We start from the raw sequence: 17,251 nt of genomic DNA, 5'->3' as shown, positions 1-17,251 counted from the left end.
GCGTAATTTACTGGAAAATTATGCTATATATTCATAGGTACATGTACTGTACTAGTCATTACGTAGTGGTAAAGAAAGTTAAGTGTCAGTCCCTGTAAGAATCAGGCACTGGGTGAAAATAAATCCACCATTTTGATAGTGTAATTTTACTAGCGGCACCATCAGAATCAACGAAAACAGACAATATTTTCCATATCTTGCTGGACCATTGAGTAACAATTTCATTGAAATGCACTGAAAATGAACAATTCAAGGAGCTTAGGGCAGATAACTCTGTCAAAAACCTAATTTTTCTAAGATACTATTGACAAATTTCTGCGCAAAGCCAGTGAATCAGAGATCAAATAATGGCCTTTTCAAATAGAGAAAGTATACTTGAGTAATACCTCATTGTCAGATCATTGGGGTTTTGACATGCATGTGTCAGATTTTCCCATGACACCTGATTCTTACAAACGTTTACACTTAAAGATCATTAACGTGTACGTCTGTATAAAAAAATAGCCTATTTTCTTTTGAAACCTTTTTTTCATAAGACTACAAAACTATCCAGATACAAAAGGTACTGCTACAGTTACGTGGAGAAGTGATGTTTGACAGCTGGTTATAACTGTCTGCAATTTTTTAAAGTATCTGTGCTATAAAGTATTATCGGGTGCATTGAATACATTATAGAAATATACATACATAGATTTGCAAAAGTTTTTGATGCTTCTATTGCTGTGTGATCATCTAAGTGCCTGATTCCTACATAATTGTGTACATTCATCTAAATGCCATTCGAACACAATAAATGTGGTACTGAGGAAAACCGTGGAAATATGTCATTATACCTCGAGAAAAAAATAATTATAGAGAGTGCAATCAAGGGAACCAAGATTCTAAGCAATAAAAATAATGTAATCCAGGGACAAAGATTAGACTTTGAAAACAGACACACACAACAAAGGAAATAAAATAACAACATACAAAGTAACGAAAGTAAATGAGCGGCTCAGACGTACGCCACTAAAAACTGGGAGCATGGACCAGATGCACCGGTAGGGTAAGCGTCCTCTGCTTTTGTAGAAACACCCGAGAGAAAATATTTAAAAAACTTAACTACAGAGAAAAATACTTATGTTGAAATGTTAGATAAAAGTAAGTGGTGTAATATCTCAGAATTAGTAGTATTTACTTCTTACACGCAGAGTCAATATAGAATATAGCCTGCTAAACATGGTGATAACGTGTACATCAGATAACCAATATTTTAACATAATAATCCATTAGACCATTTTGTGCTAACTTTGGGGTAGTCAATGAGCATGCGTAGAGCATGCTCAATATACACCTCCACAAGGAAAATTCTTTTGTTCTACCCAAGCTCTACCTCGCGGAAGTGTATATTGAGCATGCTCACCAACTTACCACAAAAGGGTCCATCAAACTAAAATTCAAACTTGATCTGTATTTCATGACACTCGATAACTATTCAAAAGTCATTAAATATCATTTATATCTTCTAAAATTAGAGTCATTATGTGGAAGCCGGCGGGACGGCAGACGGACGGATGAAGTCATTGTTTTCAGATGGTATCACATAAACCTCGCTACTTTGTGCCGCGGGGTATAAATACTGGGAGTGTGCACATCCTCTCCTTTTCTTATATATTTGCAAATATTCTCAATTTATATTTTGTATCCAGTGTTTATATGTGAACTAAATTGTGAACAAAACATGTTTCCCCTTTGTAGCAATGTACACACTGCATCAGCCTAGAAAATAAAATGGAGACTAAACTTTTTTTATATTCTATCTTGAGGTGATGTAAATCTGCTCATTAAACTGCATGCAAAGTATGTGTTACGTTCTAAAAAAATCTTTAATAAGTCAGACACCAGTTGAGATATGTAGGAATGTTAAGCACATCGACAGTAACTTTCAAAATTAAAACTAGAGGCGCTGAAGAGCCTGAATCGCTCACCTGTCCCTGTAAGCAGCATTATATTTTTGTAAAAGCGGCCATGTTTTCTCTTAGATAAAAATTCCTAATTAACGCTCATACCTTAGGAACAGTCATGTCAATTTTCATTGAATTCTGTCTAGTAGTTTCTGGAGATTTTTTTTTTAAAGTAAAAGCATTAAAATAACAAAATGGTATTGAAACAAGAGGCTCCAAGGAACATGAATTGCTCCCCTAGTTAATTTTTTGCCCGTCAAAGGCAATAACTCTAACAAGGAGAAGTCCGACTCAAAGAAGACTTTGGTAGGACTTACCATAAGGATCATTTCATCAATTGAAAGTTTCTATATGTTCTAGTTTTCAAGATTTTGGCTGAAAAGTGCTAAAAACATCATTTTTTCACCTTTCAGGACAATAACTCTAACAAGAGGCTCCCAGGAGCCTGAATTGTTCACCTGGTTGAATTTTGTCTTTCAAGGGCAGTAAATTTGAGAATTTCCTATCATAGTTTTCAAGATATTAGCTGAAAACTGTAAAAAAAAAACAAAAAAAAAAAAAAAAACAGTCAGCTTTCCCTTTTCAAGGGCAATAACTCTTACAAGGAATCGTCTGACAACTTTTATCCCAGTTTGCTTCTTACTGGTCTGATAGTTTCAGTGATGAAGATTTTTGAAAACAAATATTAAAAAGAGCAAATAAATATCAAAAACATAGCTTAACAGATTATGACGAAAGTTTGACCACAGACAGATCCCATCATGCTGAGCACTATTACTCTGCCAAAATTTAGCTAAACCTACTGATTTTTTAAACATATGTGAAAAACTTAGGTCTGATCCATTTGTTCTATTTTTAGTAATGGCAGCCATGTTTTTGACAGATAACAAAACCTATACCAATTCCAAGCAGAATACCTTAAGGAACATTCATACAAAGTTTTATTTTAATTGGTGCAGATCCGGGTGTTAAAAGAATAGGCTTGCAGCAGCGCTAAACTTGTCGTAAAAGGCGACTGGCTAGGGTGCTCTGCCCACAGAGCAACTGGGATGTGTGCCACAGGTGGTTGAATGGGGTACCACTGGCGTGTTACATGCTGGAGTTGTCAGGCTATAATACGGAAAACCTGACCGCAAACCATAGTGGTGCGCCGTGTTGGGAAAGATGCCACGTTCCTCCCACGTTAAAGAACACTACTGTGGTATTCTCCCGGAGTAGGAACCATAGGGCTCCGCCACAGGAGGCTAAATTGCCCGACCCTACCCACCTCTCCCTATTTACAGTGGCAATAAAAAATTATTGACCCCATTGTCCTTGTGTCCCATCCCTTTTTCATTTCATCATCATTTCATGCTCATTTTATCATCAATTTCATGTTCATTGTCTGAATATAGCTGAAATATTGCTGCTCGGACGTTAAGCCCCAACCAACCAACAACAACATTTTAATTGGTGGTTTAGTTCAGAGCAGACTTTTGAAAGAAATAACATTAAAAATAGCAAAAAAAAACTTCGAAAAGGGGCAATAACTCCAACATAGCTGAACAGATTAAAACAAAAATTTACTAACAGATAGATCACTTCTTTCCTGCCATAAGTTAGCTAAACTTATGGGTGTCAGACATATATCCAAAAACTCCTCTCTACCCCTTATGTTCTATTTTTAGTAATGGCAGCAATGTTTTTTTCGGCACATCAATAATCCCCACATCAGTTCTATGCAGAAGACCTAAAGAAGCATTTATACCAAGTTTGGTTCTTATTTTTATACATAAGGTTCTTATTTTTATACCATAAGAAAAATCTGAAATCTGATCGTAAATTTTATGAGGAATCCAATAATTTTTTTTTGAAATCTGACCAAGTTGATTTTTTTAGGATGTGGCCCCTTTGACACCTTATAACTGGAAAACCATAGGAGATAAGTAAAATCTGATTGAAAAACACAGTCAGGAATTTTTATGAGGAATCAAATAAAAAAACAAATTTGAAATGGGACCAAAAATAATCAAGTTGAATTATTAGAGCTTTGCCCAACTTTGACCCCCTATAGCTTGAAAATGGACCAAAACACATAAAATCTGCTGATATATTTGTTACCAGAATAAGGAACCCAATTAAAAAAGAAAAATTAAAATTGAAAAAAAAAAACCAAACATTCTACATGGGTTTTAATAAAACACCTATTTTACCATTTTTGGCCCCTCTTTCTAAAATGGTAGGGGCCACACAGCTCAAATTAGATAGGAACCTTTTTTATTGGTTAGTAAAATCATATCAAAATTCCAGAACAATTGGTAAACCACAACTAAAGTTATTTCATGAAAAAATGTATCCTCTGACACTTTTTTCTGACAATGGGGCCATAACATATAAGACCGCACATTTTTTGTCGTTGTATAAAAATGCAAAGTTCCACCTGTATATATAACATTTAATTTGTATAATATAGACTACTAAAACAAAAAACGTCGAAAGTAAATAAGTGCATACAATTAACAGTTAACATATGACCCTGCAAAAATACTATAACAAAAAATGTGAAGATATTTTCTTGAAGGAAGGGGAAATAACTCATTACAAATTAGTTAATTAGTGAACAACCCTTGTATAAAGAGGCAAAAACAGCTGTTTATATTGAAATTAAAAATGTTAACAAGCAACAACACATAGGCATTTTCTCCACTGTAAAATCATGCCTAGTCAGTTTGAACCGTCCATAAAGAAAACAGCAAAAAGAACAGCAAACAAGACATAAACATCAGCTGTTTGAAAAAAACTCATATCAAATCATACACTTGTAAAAAAAAATGAAAAGCTTTATAATGAAAAGTAAAGCTCTGATTATGCATACAATTATTTTTGGAAATAACCTACATGTAAATACTATTTCCCTTTATAGTTATCATTACAATTTTAGTTCAAAGGTCATTGATAAATGGTTCTATTTACACAAAAACATGGTCTATAGAAAAAAATTAAAAACTTTTCTTTTTTCAATCAACTAAAAAAAATACTTCTCAATATCTTGAATGGTACAACATTAATAAAAGGAACCAAAATTGTTTTTTTTGTTTGTTATTAGTAATACAATATATTCCAAATCTTTTGCGTTTGTGAAGAATTTTTTTGGCAATAGGATCATTTTCACAGTAGCGATTAATTCCTTTAATTCTTATGAAAATTGATAATAGTGACTTTGGCAATAACATTGAAACCGTGACAATCCTGATGAAGTAAAAGAAAGTATGATACCACAGCCATATAATCAACAAAATCACAACACCATAGTGACACAATCACAGTGATTGTGACAAATACAATGACATAATCACTGAATACCATGCCATTACAATGACACAATCACTGAAAACCATGACATTACAATGACACAATCACTGAAAACTATTCCATTACAATGATACAATCACTGAAAACCATACCATTACAATGACATAATCACTGAAAACCATGACATTACAATGACATAATCACTGAAAACCATGACATTTCAATAACAAAACCACTGAAATCATGATATCACAGTGACAAAATCAATGAAATTAATGGCATCAAAATGACATAATCACTGAAATCATAACATAACAATGACATAATCACTAAAATCAAGATTTCACAATGACATAATCAGTGAAATCATGACATTACAATGACAAACACTGAAATCATGGCAACACAGTGACTATGTTATTGTATGGTAAAACCTGTCTAAACCAGACCTCTTCTGGACTGAAAGATTTAGTCGAATTATACAGGTTCAAAAATATTAAAATTGATATGAAGGGGCTTCGAGGGGTGTAAGGATACATTTTTTTTCAAATGATACATATCACGATATTGGATAGGTTTGACAGTACATATCACGATACATTTTAAGACGTGTCTCCTTCATGAATGCCGCCATGACAAACAAAACAAAGCTGCCTATGGACGACAGGAAATAAAAAGTAAGGATTTGATCCATCATTCGATTTGAAATAAAACATTTAAGCAATATTTTATTTTTTTCTCAGCTTCATTAAAATAATGCTAGCTATAATACATGTACTAATACCAATAAATTTAATTAAAAAATAGCATCGTACCATTAGTATCATAGGCGGCCACAACATACCCTGAACTGAATCATCCCAAAAAATACTGCGATTTCAGTATACGGTGATTGTTTCCCCATTAGGGACTTCAGAAGATGTTTGGTTTACACAGGTTACTGGTTTATACAGGGTTCTGTTTAGACAGGTTTCACTGTAATTAAACTTTACAAAATTTCTTTTTTTTTCTGACATTGTATATTGGCAGTATATTACAGTCACACTTTCCACCAAATTAACTACAATTCCTGTAGTTCCGGTGTCATTAAGTGTAAGTTCTGTATTTTAATTTGGAAACAATGCTCGGGCCATAGGGACACTATGCTAGGGCTATTTGGAGACTATTTTAGGGCCATTTGGATACTATTTCAGGGTAATTTGGAGCAGATATTTTTTTAATAACAAATGCAAAAATGTAAAAAAAACTAAAGTTGGAATGGCCTTGTTGATGTTATAAAAAAAATTTGAAATACAAAAAAAAATTAAATAAATAAATAAATACATAAAAATTGGAATGTAAAAAGCCCATGTACAAAAAAAACAGTCCCTCTAAAAATCTACCATACCAATCTATATACTATAATGTAAGGTATTGGTCCATTTACAAGACACTAAAGCACACTAAGGCTGTCAATAGGGAAACTTCTAACCATATTAAAGTCTTGAAAGCATTAATGTACAACAGTAAGTAACAAGTTTCTACAGAGGCAGATCTGAGGGGAGGGACTGGTTTCAAAACATTTAAAATTACGTGAAATTTGATAAAAAATGAGTATAAGATTACATGTAACTCCCACCCCTTTCAGAATCTGCCCTGTGCTTGTATCAATATTTTAACAACTTTAAATTTCATATAAGAACCATGTACACTTTTGCTAGTAATATTTGAAACAAAACTGACAACAGCTAAAGAATGTAAACTACCAACCAACTTCAAATGGATATAGATTTATGATATATCAATACTTTGATTTTATGCAAGATTGAAATGTGTCATAATTTATTGCACAAGATGAATGTAAGTTATATGAAAGGATTGATAACAATGCTTAAAAATTATAATCAGAAATCTTCAGGATTTTCAGAAAAATGCCCTCCTAAATATTTTACCCAAAAATGCATAGATTAAATAATCCGTCATATTGATTCATTTATGCAAACAAATTTAACAAATTTGATAAAGCTCAAATAATTAAGTATTTATTGACTTTATGCCAATTAGAAAAATTAAAAGGAAGAAAAAATGGGCAACATGGCTTAAAGGCATATTTAAATATTCAGAGTTTAAAAAAATAGCAAGAAAAATAAGTTTTAATTTGAGATTCTTAAATAAACACTAGCAGGAAAAGAAAAGTTCACTATTGTAATTTCTACCTCCATATAAGGTTTCATCTTTTAGTTATCTGCTGTCTGACTAGGATAAATACCTATAAATACATTGTCAGATTTTCCTACCAATTTAATTTTCATTTTGATGGTACAGTTAAAATTAAACTTAATTATCATAAACTCATTATGGAAAAGTTGCCTTACTTATCAGTTAACATAATTTTTTCACTAATTTTTCATTTAAATTTCAGTTATCACATGTCTATTTTCAATGATATACCATGCATTTACCACTTTTAAAGAGTTACTGAAAAAACAGTTTTACCCTTTTTAAAAATTCATGCATTTTACAGGTAATTACAAAATCTATAACTCATATAATTATTATAGTACATTTTAAAAAGCAGAAATTAACACAATAATAATGCAGAAATTAGCACAACCATAACATGAAAAAGATCTGAATATATTATATAACATTCAACAAAACCGATAAATATGTATATTGCTCTCTCAAAAAAGTACACAAAAATATAAAAAAAAATTTGATATGTGTAAAAAAGACAGCTGTCCAGACAACTAGGATGCACAATAATGCCAATACGGGTCCAGTAACTGCATTTTTTGCTAAATTTGTAATTCAAGATTTTACCCCCAAAAATGTATTTACAAAAATACATACATTGCAAGCTAAAGATGACAGAACAGCAATCAAATTTTTGTTTCTAGTATGCAGCAATCAAGTGGCAGCAATAAAAATCAGCTAGTATCGAGAACGTCTAGAAAATGCAAAATTCACCATTTTTTTCTAAACATTTGTCACTGTCTATCAAATGCACAAAGGAAAAAAATATCTTTAAATTATTACTTAATACACATTGAAATTATTCCTTACTGTCTAATGACATATTTTTGTTTTTAATACACGTTATATGAAATATATAATCTTTTGAGGTATGATTAATGATGCATTATGGGAAGCACAAATTGATTGGTAGAATTTCTTGTTAAGTTCATGATTACAATCTGTATTACAGTGAACAAACACATATCCCATAATCCCAAGCAGTTCCTGAAAAGCAGTTGTGAGCATGAATATTCATGACTGTTCTATAAATATTCATAAACAGTACTAAATTCGTAAACTCATGAATATTTATAAGCATTCATGAATAAAAGATAATGAATATTTATATACAAATTAAATTAAAAAAGTCCTAGTTTCTTCTTAAGTTCTTGTTGCTTCCATTGTGGCTTTGTTACAAAAGCTTCATATTTCATTTTAAAACATTTGTCAAAGTCTTCTGGACTAAGATGGATCTGGAAAAGAAAATAAATCTCGTACTAAAATAAATCTTATTAAAAAATTTGCAATTGCATACATACCATAAAAGACATACCACACTGTAATTTAAAACCACAAAATTATATACATTTATGAAGATTATGAGCTCTATAAATTTCTTGATATTGTTGTATTTATTGGCAAATGGGAGGACATACAAGGTGAATACCATGTCAGGAATAGTAAATTTGTTCTTGGTGGAAAGCTAGCTCCAAATACTTCATCTTTTATCAAGACATATAACTTAAAACAGACAAGACAGACAGAGAGGTGATTCTCAACATATCCAGACTTTTTTTTATCTCTTTATACTTTATTTCTTATCAAGAAACAGAAAGATCCCAAATAAACCTCCCATATTTTGTTAGTACAGAGTAATTAGTTCTGAATATTTCAACATACCTCTTTACAAGATGGGTCTACTCCATTAGGCAACTCCTCCGCTGGGACAGCTAACTGTTCTAAACTGTATTTAGGTACAGAGTCAAAACTAACTTCACCATTGACATCAGCCTGTGAAGAAAAAGAGATAATAAGAGACTAAAATGGATATGTTCTGTTTAAATTAACTGACTATGTGTCATTTTTTATTAATAAAAAAATATGACCTATCTGTTAAAATCATAAAATGTATTGGACCCTCAGCCAAGAATCCTGATATGTACTAGATAGTGATGGAATGAATTATTTGACTTTTAGGTTTACTTTGGAGAAGTGCTACTGTTTTGTAACCATGGATTTTATTACTTTTGTTGTCAAGGCCTATCATAGCTTACTTAAAGGTGTATTTACACTTGTATGAAGACATTTTGGGGATCCCTGAAACTATATACCATTTTGTATTAAGGTTATACAACAGTGCATTTATTGCATGTCACCATATTGTTTCTTTTTTTCTATGGGGTACAATTACTTATTCACAGAAAAAAAACAAAAAAAACACTGATTTTTCTTTCAAAAGCATGTAAATTCTTATTCCTGTTGTTTATTTTTTTATGTAAGAATATTAATCCAACCATACACACATGACACAGGGTAACAAAAACCCCACTGCAAAAAATATACAAGGTATTCACAGAAATACTACTCACTGCTTTAACTAATGAAATTGCTTCATTTCCATCTCCTAACTGCTTCTTCAGATCCTGATATGACATTCCTTTCTGTAATTGAAATTTAATGATATGAAAGTACAATTGTATATCAGTAAGCCAATACCCAAACTTTAGGCAATGGTCAAAATAAATGGTAAACAGTTATAAAACAGGTTCTCAAAGCCCAAAATCATATTCCTCAATATGGAATTCTTATAAAAAATCTTGTATCAGAATACCAAATGGCTATGAGAAGTCTGTTGCAGAAAAAAAAAGTAACAAAAAGAGTGATGGATTTTAGAAATAAATATAAAGTGTTACATATCCAAGATTTGTGGAAGAGACTCATAGTTTTATCAAACTCCTCAAATACCGACCCAAATAAGATATAAAAATAAATCTGTGAGTCAATGCCCATTAGTGATACCAATATACCGTAGGATTAATCTAGGAGGGAATGATTAAAAGTTTGCTTCGCAAATTTGACAGATCTAACATTGTTGGGAATTTTTCAGACCCTTCTATAAGTTTACGTTATCTTCCCTGTATCAATTTGATATATAACATCATGATCAGTAGAACATTTAATGCTTTTAAAGCTTGGATGTATTCTGTAAGTATGAGAAGTTGGGATGTGTAGAAAAGCAGCTTTTTATTTAGGCTTAAATATATGTACCCTTAACCAAACTGTTACTGTTACATCAAGTAACATATAAGTTAGGACTACATTTTAGTGTAAGCCTATCTTGTGCCTGCCTTTTTGTACTGGTTAGGACTACATTTTAGTGTAAGCCTATCTTGTGCCTGCCTTTCTGCACTGGTTAGGACTACATTTTGAGTGTAAGTCAATTCATGGACTCTCTTTATATGCATAAAAAACTACATTTTGAGTGCATGTCCATTCATGGACTACCTATGTTTAAAAAACTATATTTAGAGTGTGACCCTATCAAAAAAATTCCTCTTCACTCTGGTTAGGGCTACCTTTTAAATGTAATCTTATCTAATAATATGTAAACTGGTTAAGACTATAACTTGAGTGGATTATTCATTGACATTCTTAGTACAGAGGCTAGGATTACATTTCTAGTGTAAGACTGTCCAATTACTGCTGAAGTGTACTTACACTCCACATGTCTCTATCCCACATGCCAAAGAAACCAGTAAATGTGGGAGGCTCTAATCCCTGCTTTATAAGGTAAATAGGAGTGTCATTATCTCTCCCTGCTGGATCTGTGTCTATATATTCCTGAAAAATAGGGAACCAGTCAGTCAGTATGGCATAATTTAATAATGCAGATTATACTGTTGGCCACTAAGTGTATCACTACTATAGTAATTAATAAGACAACAAAGAGAATGAATAGTTTACAAATTTCTTTAGGCATTTATCAATATTGACCTCTGCAACTTTATACGAAACTATAATGGACAGATTCAGAAACTGTCTGAAAATCATTCTTTGCAAAGAAAAAGTTTTGTTATGAGAACATGATTTAACTGAAAAAGAATTTCAAAAGACCCTTTAGCTTAAAGGTATATCATTTGAATCAACATTTCACCTGTTTTGGAAATGTTTTCCTCCGATAATTGGAAAACCATTTATCCTCCCAAAATAGCCTGTTTGCACAATATATTCAAATTTCACTTTATTGCAGGATTGACTATGAAGAATAAAATCATTTATAGTTTACCTGTGCTAATCTTGCTGCCTCTTTCCTTTCCTGTTGGTTAGCTCCGTTTCCAACCCAGATATATACACTGTCCCAGACATCTAATATCATGATATCATCCTCAACTAAATCTTCCTACAAATTCATTGCAAATAATGTTAAGATTGTAAATTTGTCTTAAGTATCAGTCATAATAAAAATTAGACAGGAGTTGATTCATGTATTTAAAAAAAACCCACATAATTCATTGTTTTTTTCTTATTCAATAACATTTACAGACCACACCCCTATGGAGTCTTAGACCATCATTCTATAATTGCACTATGGTGATAAAAACTACAGATTGTGTATGAATTTGGCACTTTGAAAGAGTTATCATTCTTGATTTAGTAGATTTTAGTTTAAGATTAATGTATGGTTTTCTCAGAAGTACAGAGAGGATTATGGATACATAAAAATAAGCATAAGTAGCCAAAAAAATTATTGTTTGTTTGGTTGTTTATTTTTCTACACCATGAATCACCTCCACCAAAGGTTGTGTCTGAAATTCATTCGAAATGATACTTAAATAGAGATATTCAAAATCAGTTGAATGAAAGACTTTTTAAGTGGATACAAAGTATGTATTGCAAACCATTATATCACACAGAAAACGTCAAAATATGTAGTTCTCCACAATGCTTAATTTGTACATATCGATAATAATACTACACTGTTTTAAAGAACTTGTATATACTTATATGTTGCATACCAAAGTCTTGAATAGTGAAAGACAACATCAACTTAGTATTTTAGTAATTTCTTACCTGTGCAAAGTCAGGTATTTCATCACAGGTGAATCTACCTGCTGCATTTGATAACTGGAATAATCTAGCAGGATGAGAGTTTTCTGGTTCCTGGAAATAAAATACATAACATTATGTAAGACCTTCCTAATATATGTTTTACAGAACAGTACATTGTGCTTTCATTGGTAATATATGATTTGAATGATCTACTTTAAATAGCTCCTCTTAAAAACCCAACATTGCAAGTGGGGTATAATGAGGTTGTGTATGTGCAGCTACACAAGATATCTGAGTTGTTTCATCATGTACCAGTAATAGTTTTTGACACACATAAGAAAATACTAAAGGTTTTAAAAAACTGGTTCATGGCTCTTGAAAAGATATGCAAAAGGTATAGTTTAACCTGTGAAAATCATCCTCAAAGTCATTGTAAAGAAATCTATCAAAATCAGACTGATTCAGTATTGCTGATTTGATTATCAATAACTAATAAGTATATATGAAATATTGGAGTGAAACAATTTTTTAATTTTTAACTCCTAATTTATAAATATCTTTTACTGTGAAAGTACTTTTTAGTGGATATCAATTTTCGTGGAGTGCAGACAAATTGTTGAATCATGGATTCTTAAATTCATGGTTTGATATTTCCCACTACAAATAAACAGAAAATATGAACTTCATCAGGAATTGAATTTCATGGTTCAAGTCAACCACAAAATCCACGAAAATTGGTACCCCACGAATATAAGTACTTTCACAGAAGTATTCTGCAAAAAAATATCTGTATATTTCACTGTCAATAAGTAACATGGATTGTTAGTTTTGATTCAAATCCCCAGGTAACATTAAGTAGCAGTCTTTCTAAAAATCAGACAGAAGGTGATTCATGCATGTCAAAAACCCACCAAATTCTGTTTTATTTCTTGTTCAGACACAGTAACTGATCATGTAGCCAGTCTTCGTTTTTCATTTGGTTGTTGCACTTTTAAGATAAAAATTATATAGATTGTAAATGAAATTTGCACTTTGCAAGAGTTATCGTTCTTGATTTGGCTTGATTTGGTTGCTTTTAGTGGGAGATCAATGTATGATTTTCTAAAAAGTGCAGATCTGAATGCAGAAAAGGTTATTGTTATGTAAAAGTTTAGCATGTGTAGACTGAAAAAGCATCGTTTGTTTGATGGATTTTGTCTTGAACATGAATCACTTTACCATTGGAAGTTTCTGAATTTAATGCAGACTGGTACTTAATACATGTAGTATTAGCCACAACACTGAACAATTAACATCAGACCTGATCTTCAGAGATACAAAAAAAAAGTGGATACTGGCAAAACTGTATATATACACAGTAAACATGTAATTGTAAACTTAAATTCAAATTTGGAAACAATTTTCGCAACAAATAACAAGAGGACAATTTATTGTAAGTAATGAGGTCGCAATAGAAAATGGCAATTGTGACGTCATATCTTTCGACCAATTTTACACATACAAATTTTTGTGACTGCAAGTATGTTACATATCAAGATGAACTGTGCGTACAAACCTGTAAGCGTTTATCACTTGAGTACGGTTTCTTTCCTCCAATTGTCTCCCAGAAATCATTCTTCTCCTGACCTTCAAATACCATTGTTGGATTTCTGTAATATAAACAGATGACTTACAAAAAAGCGAAGCTTAAACAAAAATCATGTTGAAACCTTACAGCTAAAATTCAGTTTAATTTTACCATGAACAAAAGAATGTGACAATATGACCATTAATTTTTATCCCTAATAAGACTTGCTGCAAAGTTCAGTAATGATAGTTAGTGTTACCTCAAGAGGCACTTGCAGGCCAGCTTAACCTAATTTTTAAGCTCTAGGGTCTTTCTTCATCTTTTTTATGGGTGCCTCAATACAAAATTTTACTCACATACCAATCATGCATAGACTCATTTTCTTACCATTATCCATGGATATCACTTAAAGTACGAAGTACCCTCTCAATTTTTCCCGATATAATATAAAAATGTCAAGACTTAAACCTCCTTCCTATAAGGTTTTTAGATATATTACTACATACCTTGGAGAAGCACTTGCTATTCTCTTTGCCATTTCTCTCTCATCTCCTGTACTACCCTATCAACAGAATAAAAAAGATAGATTGATTTAAAATTCCTACCGTATGGCAGATATTTCATGCCATTCAAGGATTGATTTAAAATTCCTACTGTATGGCAGATATTTCATGCCATTCAAGGATTGATTTAAAATTCCTACCTTATGGCAGATATTTCATGCCATTCAAGGATTGATTTAAAATTCCTACCTTATGGCAGATATTTCATGCCATTCAAGGATTGATTTAAAATTCCTACTGTATGGAGATATTTCATGCCATTCAAGGATTGATTTAAAATTCCTACTGTATGGAGATATTTCATGCCATTCAAGGATTGACTTAAAATTCCTACCTTATGGCAGATAATTCATGCCATTCAAGGATTGATTTAAAATTCCTACTGTATTGCAGATATTTCATGCTATTCAAGGATAGAATGGTTGATCATCAACCTAGACATGGTTTTACAGAGCCAACCAAAAAGGCGGATATTGCCAAAATTGAAAGTAAACACACTGTAAAAAAGAACCAAAAATTGGAATTACGCCTTAAAATGGCAGAAAATCAGACCATGCTTTGTCCTGAATCAAAATCATGAGGGACATTTTGAATGTGCTAACTCACAGAAGCAACTGCCTGAAGGTAGGCATTACATCCCACTAGGAAACATTATTCTAAATCTGAGACCAGAAAATCAATCACCATTCTCCTGAATACTATATTATGTGTAACAGTACCAATCTCCATTCGACTGAAAATAAAATAAATTAATATGAAATATATCAGTATTCTCCATTAATCATTCCACCTGTGAGTGACTTGTAAATGTGGCTATCCTGTTCTATGTTCTGTTTACTCCCCCTTATATTACTGAAGATTTGACATATAACCATAAAACTTAAAAATTTACATTGAAAGATGCTTTGAAAAAAATTGCTGTTACACCATTAGCAATTATATATACTGGTACCTGGATTGTAAATTCACATTTGGTCAAAATAAACAAGAGGCTCACAGGAGACTAAATCACTCACCTAGTTAAATATTGTCTTTCAAGGGCAATATATTTAACAAGGAGTTGTCCAACAATTTCGACTCAGAGGACTTTGGTAGGACAATCATAATGATCATTTCAGCTATAGAAAGTTTCTTTCTATCTATTATAGTTTTCAAGATATTGGCTGAAAATTGTAAAAAAAACCAGTCATTATTCATCTTTCAAGGGCAATAACTCTTACAAGGAGTCACCTGACAACTTTGATCCATGAAGACTTCTGAAGGCTTTATAATAAGGGTCATTTCAGCAATTGAAATTATATTGCTAAACCTAACGGTTTTGGGGATATATGCAAAAAACACTGACCCCTATGTTCTATTTTTAGTAAAAGTGGCAATATTTTTCGACAGATCAAAAATCCCCTCATCAGTTCTATGCACGATACCCCAAGGAACATTCATACCAAGTTTGGTTCCAATTGATCAAGTAGTGTCAGAGGAGAAGAGTTTTGAAAAATTGTTGACGACGACGATGGACGCCAAGTGATGGCAGTTGAGCTAAAAATTAGACAGTTTACATTGAAAAGAAACAACATGAATATGACCTTTGAACATATCTCACCTTTCCAGACCATATATACACTGCCTTCTTAGAGAAAACTACGAACACATCATTAGAATTGAGTGATTCTGCCGTGAGGTCGACCTGTACAGCCTTTGTGTTGAGAGGAGAAGTTCCACGGACCTGTAACATGTATGTATCACCAGGACCATCAGAGTTTTTCTCACCATTGTCCCAACCAGCTTTGCCTCCCTACAAAAAGAATAAACACTGTGTACTGTAAATTCAGAAGAGGAATAAGAAATTAAGGGACCCTATAGGAGGCATGGTTAACAGTACATAAAAAATCAGAATTCATGCACATAACTTTATACAACATACAAAAAACAAGACACTAAAATTTGTAATAATGACAAGAACTGATGCTATGATACAAGGACTACATCTTGGTAAAGACTGGAATCTTGGGTATATGTTTAATTATTGCATGTATTGCAACTGTCTTGTAATTGTAGACATCAAAACATATATTATGGAACTTTTTAAAATTATAACCATATTATGGTTCAGCGAAAATGACACACTCACCATAATAAATGCAAGCAGATTTTTCTTCGCGACAATTTCTAAAAAAAATTCCCTACAATATTACATACCTGGAAGATGATCATTTTGCCATCAAATATGGACATAAAGTGAACTGGCTCTTTTCCTTGGACTACTCGAACCTGAAACCAGTAGAAAATCATGTTGCATTGAATGTGAGATTTTAATTTCTTAGATAAAAAACGAACACAAAAACAACAAAAACTGTATCAATTGATCAAATTACAAAGCAATTCAAAACTCTTTACAGTGAAATTTATGATATGAGGTGACTTTAAAAGATGTCTTGTAAACATAGTTCTTTTAAAACTCCATTTAAAATAAATTTTAGTCATTCTCACTGTGTATGTTTATACTGCTAATGAGATATTAAGAATCTAACACTGCTGAAAGTGCAAGATAGAGAAATCTAAAAAAAATCTTAAAAAGGTTCTGAGATTTTCTTGTACATCTATTGTGTTTTCGGGCGGTGTTTGTTTCTTTTTCTCACTTCTTTTATTCCTTTCCTACAATTTAAGTCCATAAATACATACCTGCACAGCAGCGCCGCCTACAGCATCATCTAATTCTATAGCTTTAAGTGCTGATGTACCTCTTTCATCTGTTGATGACTTAGATCCCTATATAATGACAAAATAAATTGTTAAGAAAACATTGTTTATAAATTGATATATTTGAGAAAAAGTTCCTGTGC

At 32.1% G+C, this 17,251-nt stretch overlaps 1 protein-coding gene across 8 annotated transcripts in view; it reads right to left on the bottom strand.

Annotated features, from left to right (window-relative positions):
- Nucleotides 1-4,360: 4,360 nt before the first annotated feature.
- LOC148599421 (villin-1-like) overlaps nt 4,361-17,251 on the bottom strand; it is a 53,078-nt gene continuing 40,187 nt past the window's right edge. For all 8 annotated transcript variants that reach the window (XM_088557062.1, XM_088557069.1, XM_088557064.1 and 5 more), the window contains 11 exons: nt 17,091-17,177; nt 16,608-16,679; nt 16,012-16,203; nt 14,355-14,410; nt 13,837-13,930; nt 12,303-12,392; nt 11,518-11,631; nt 10,950-11,072; nt 9,821-9,892; nt 9,132-9,242; nt 4,361-8,704 (listed from right to left, as the gene is read on the bottom strand). In XM_088557062.1, coding sequence (XP_088413188.1) covers nt 8,591-8,704; nt 9,132-9,242; nt 9,821-9,892; nt 10,950-11,072; nt 11,518-11,631; nt 12,303-12,392; nt 13,837-13,930; nt 14,355-14,410; nt 16,012-16,203; nt 16,608-16,679; nt 17,091-17,177 — 1,125 coding nt within the window. In that variant the 3' untranslated portion in view covers nt 4,361-8,590. The remainder of the gene's footprint in view (nt 8,705-9,131; nt 9,243-9,820; nt 9,893-10,949; nt 11,073-11,517; nt 11,632-12,302; nt 12,393-13,836; nt 13,931-14,354; nt 14,411-16,011; nt 16,204-16,607; nt 16,680-17,090; nt 17,178-17,251) is intronic.

Source organism: Perna viridis, chromosome 13 (genome assembly GCF_037379345.1).
Source record: "Perna viridis isolate PV_CMFRI_1.1 ecotype Kerala chromosome 13, ASM3737934v1, whole genome shotgun sequence".
Lineage (NCBI taxonomy): Eukaryota > Metazoa > Mollusca > Bivalvia > Mytilida > Mytilidae > Perna > Perna viridis.
This window is presented reverse-complemented; position numbering and strand designations above follow the sequence as displayed.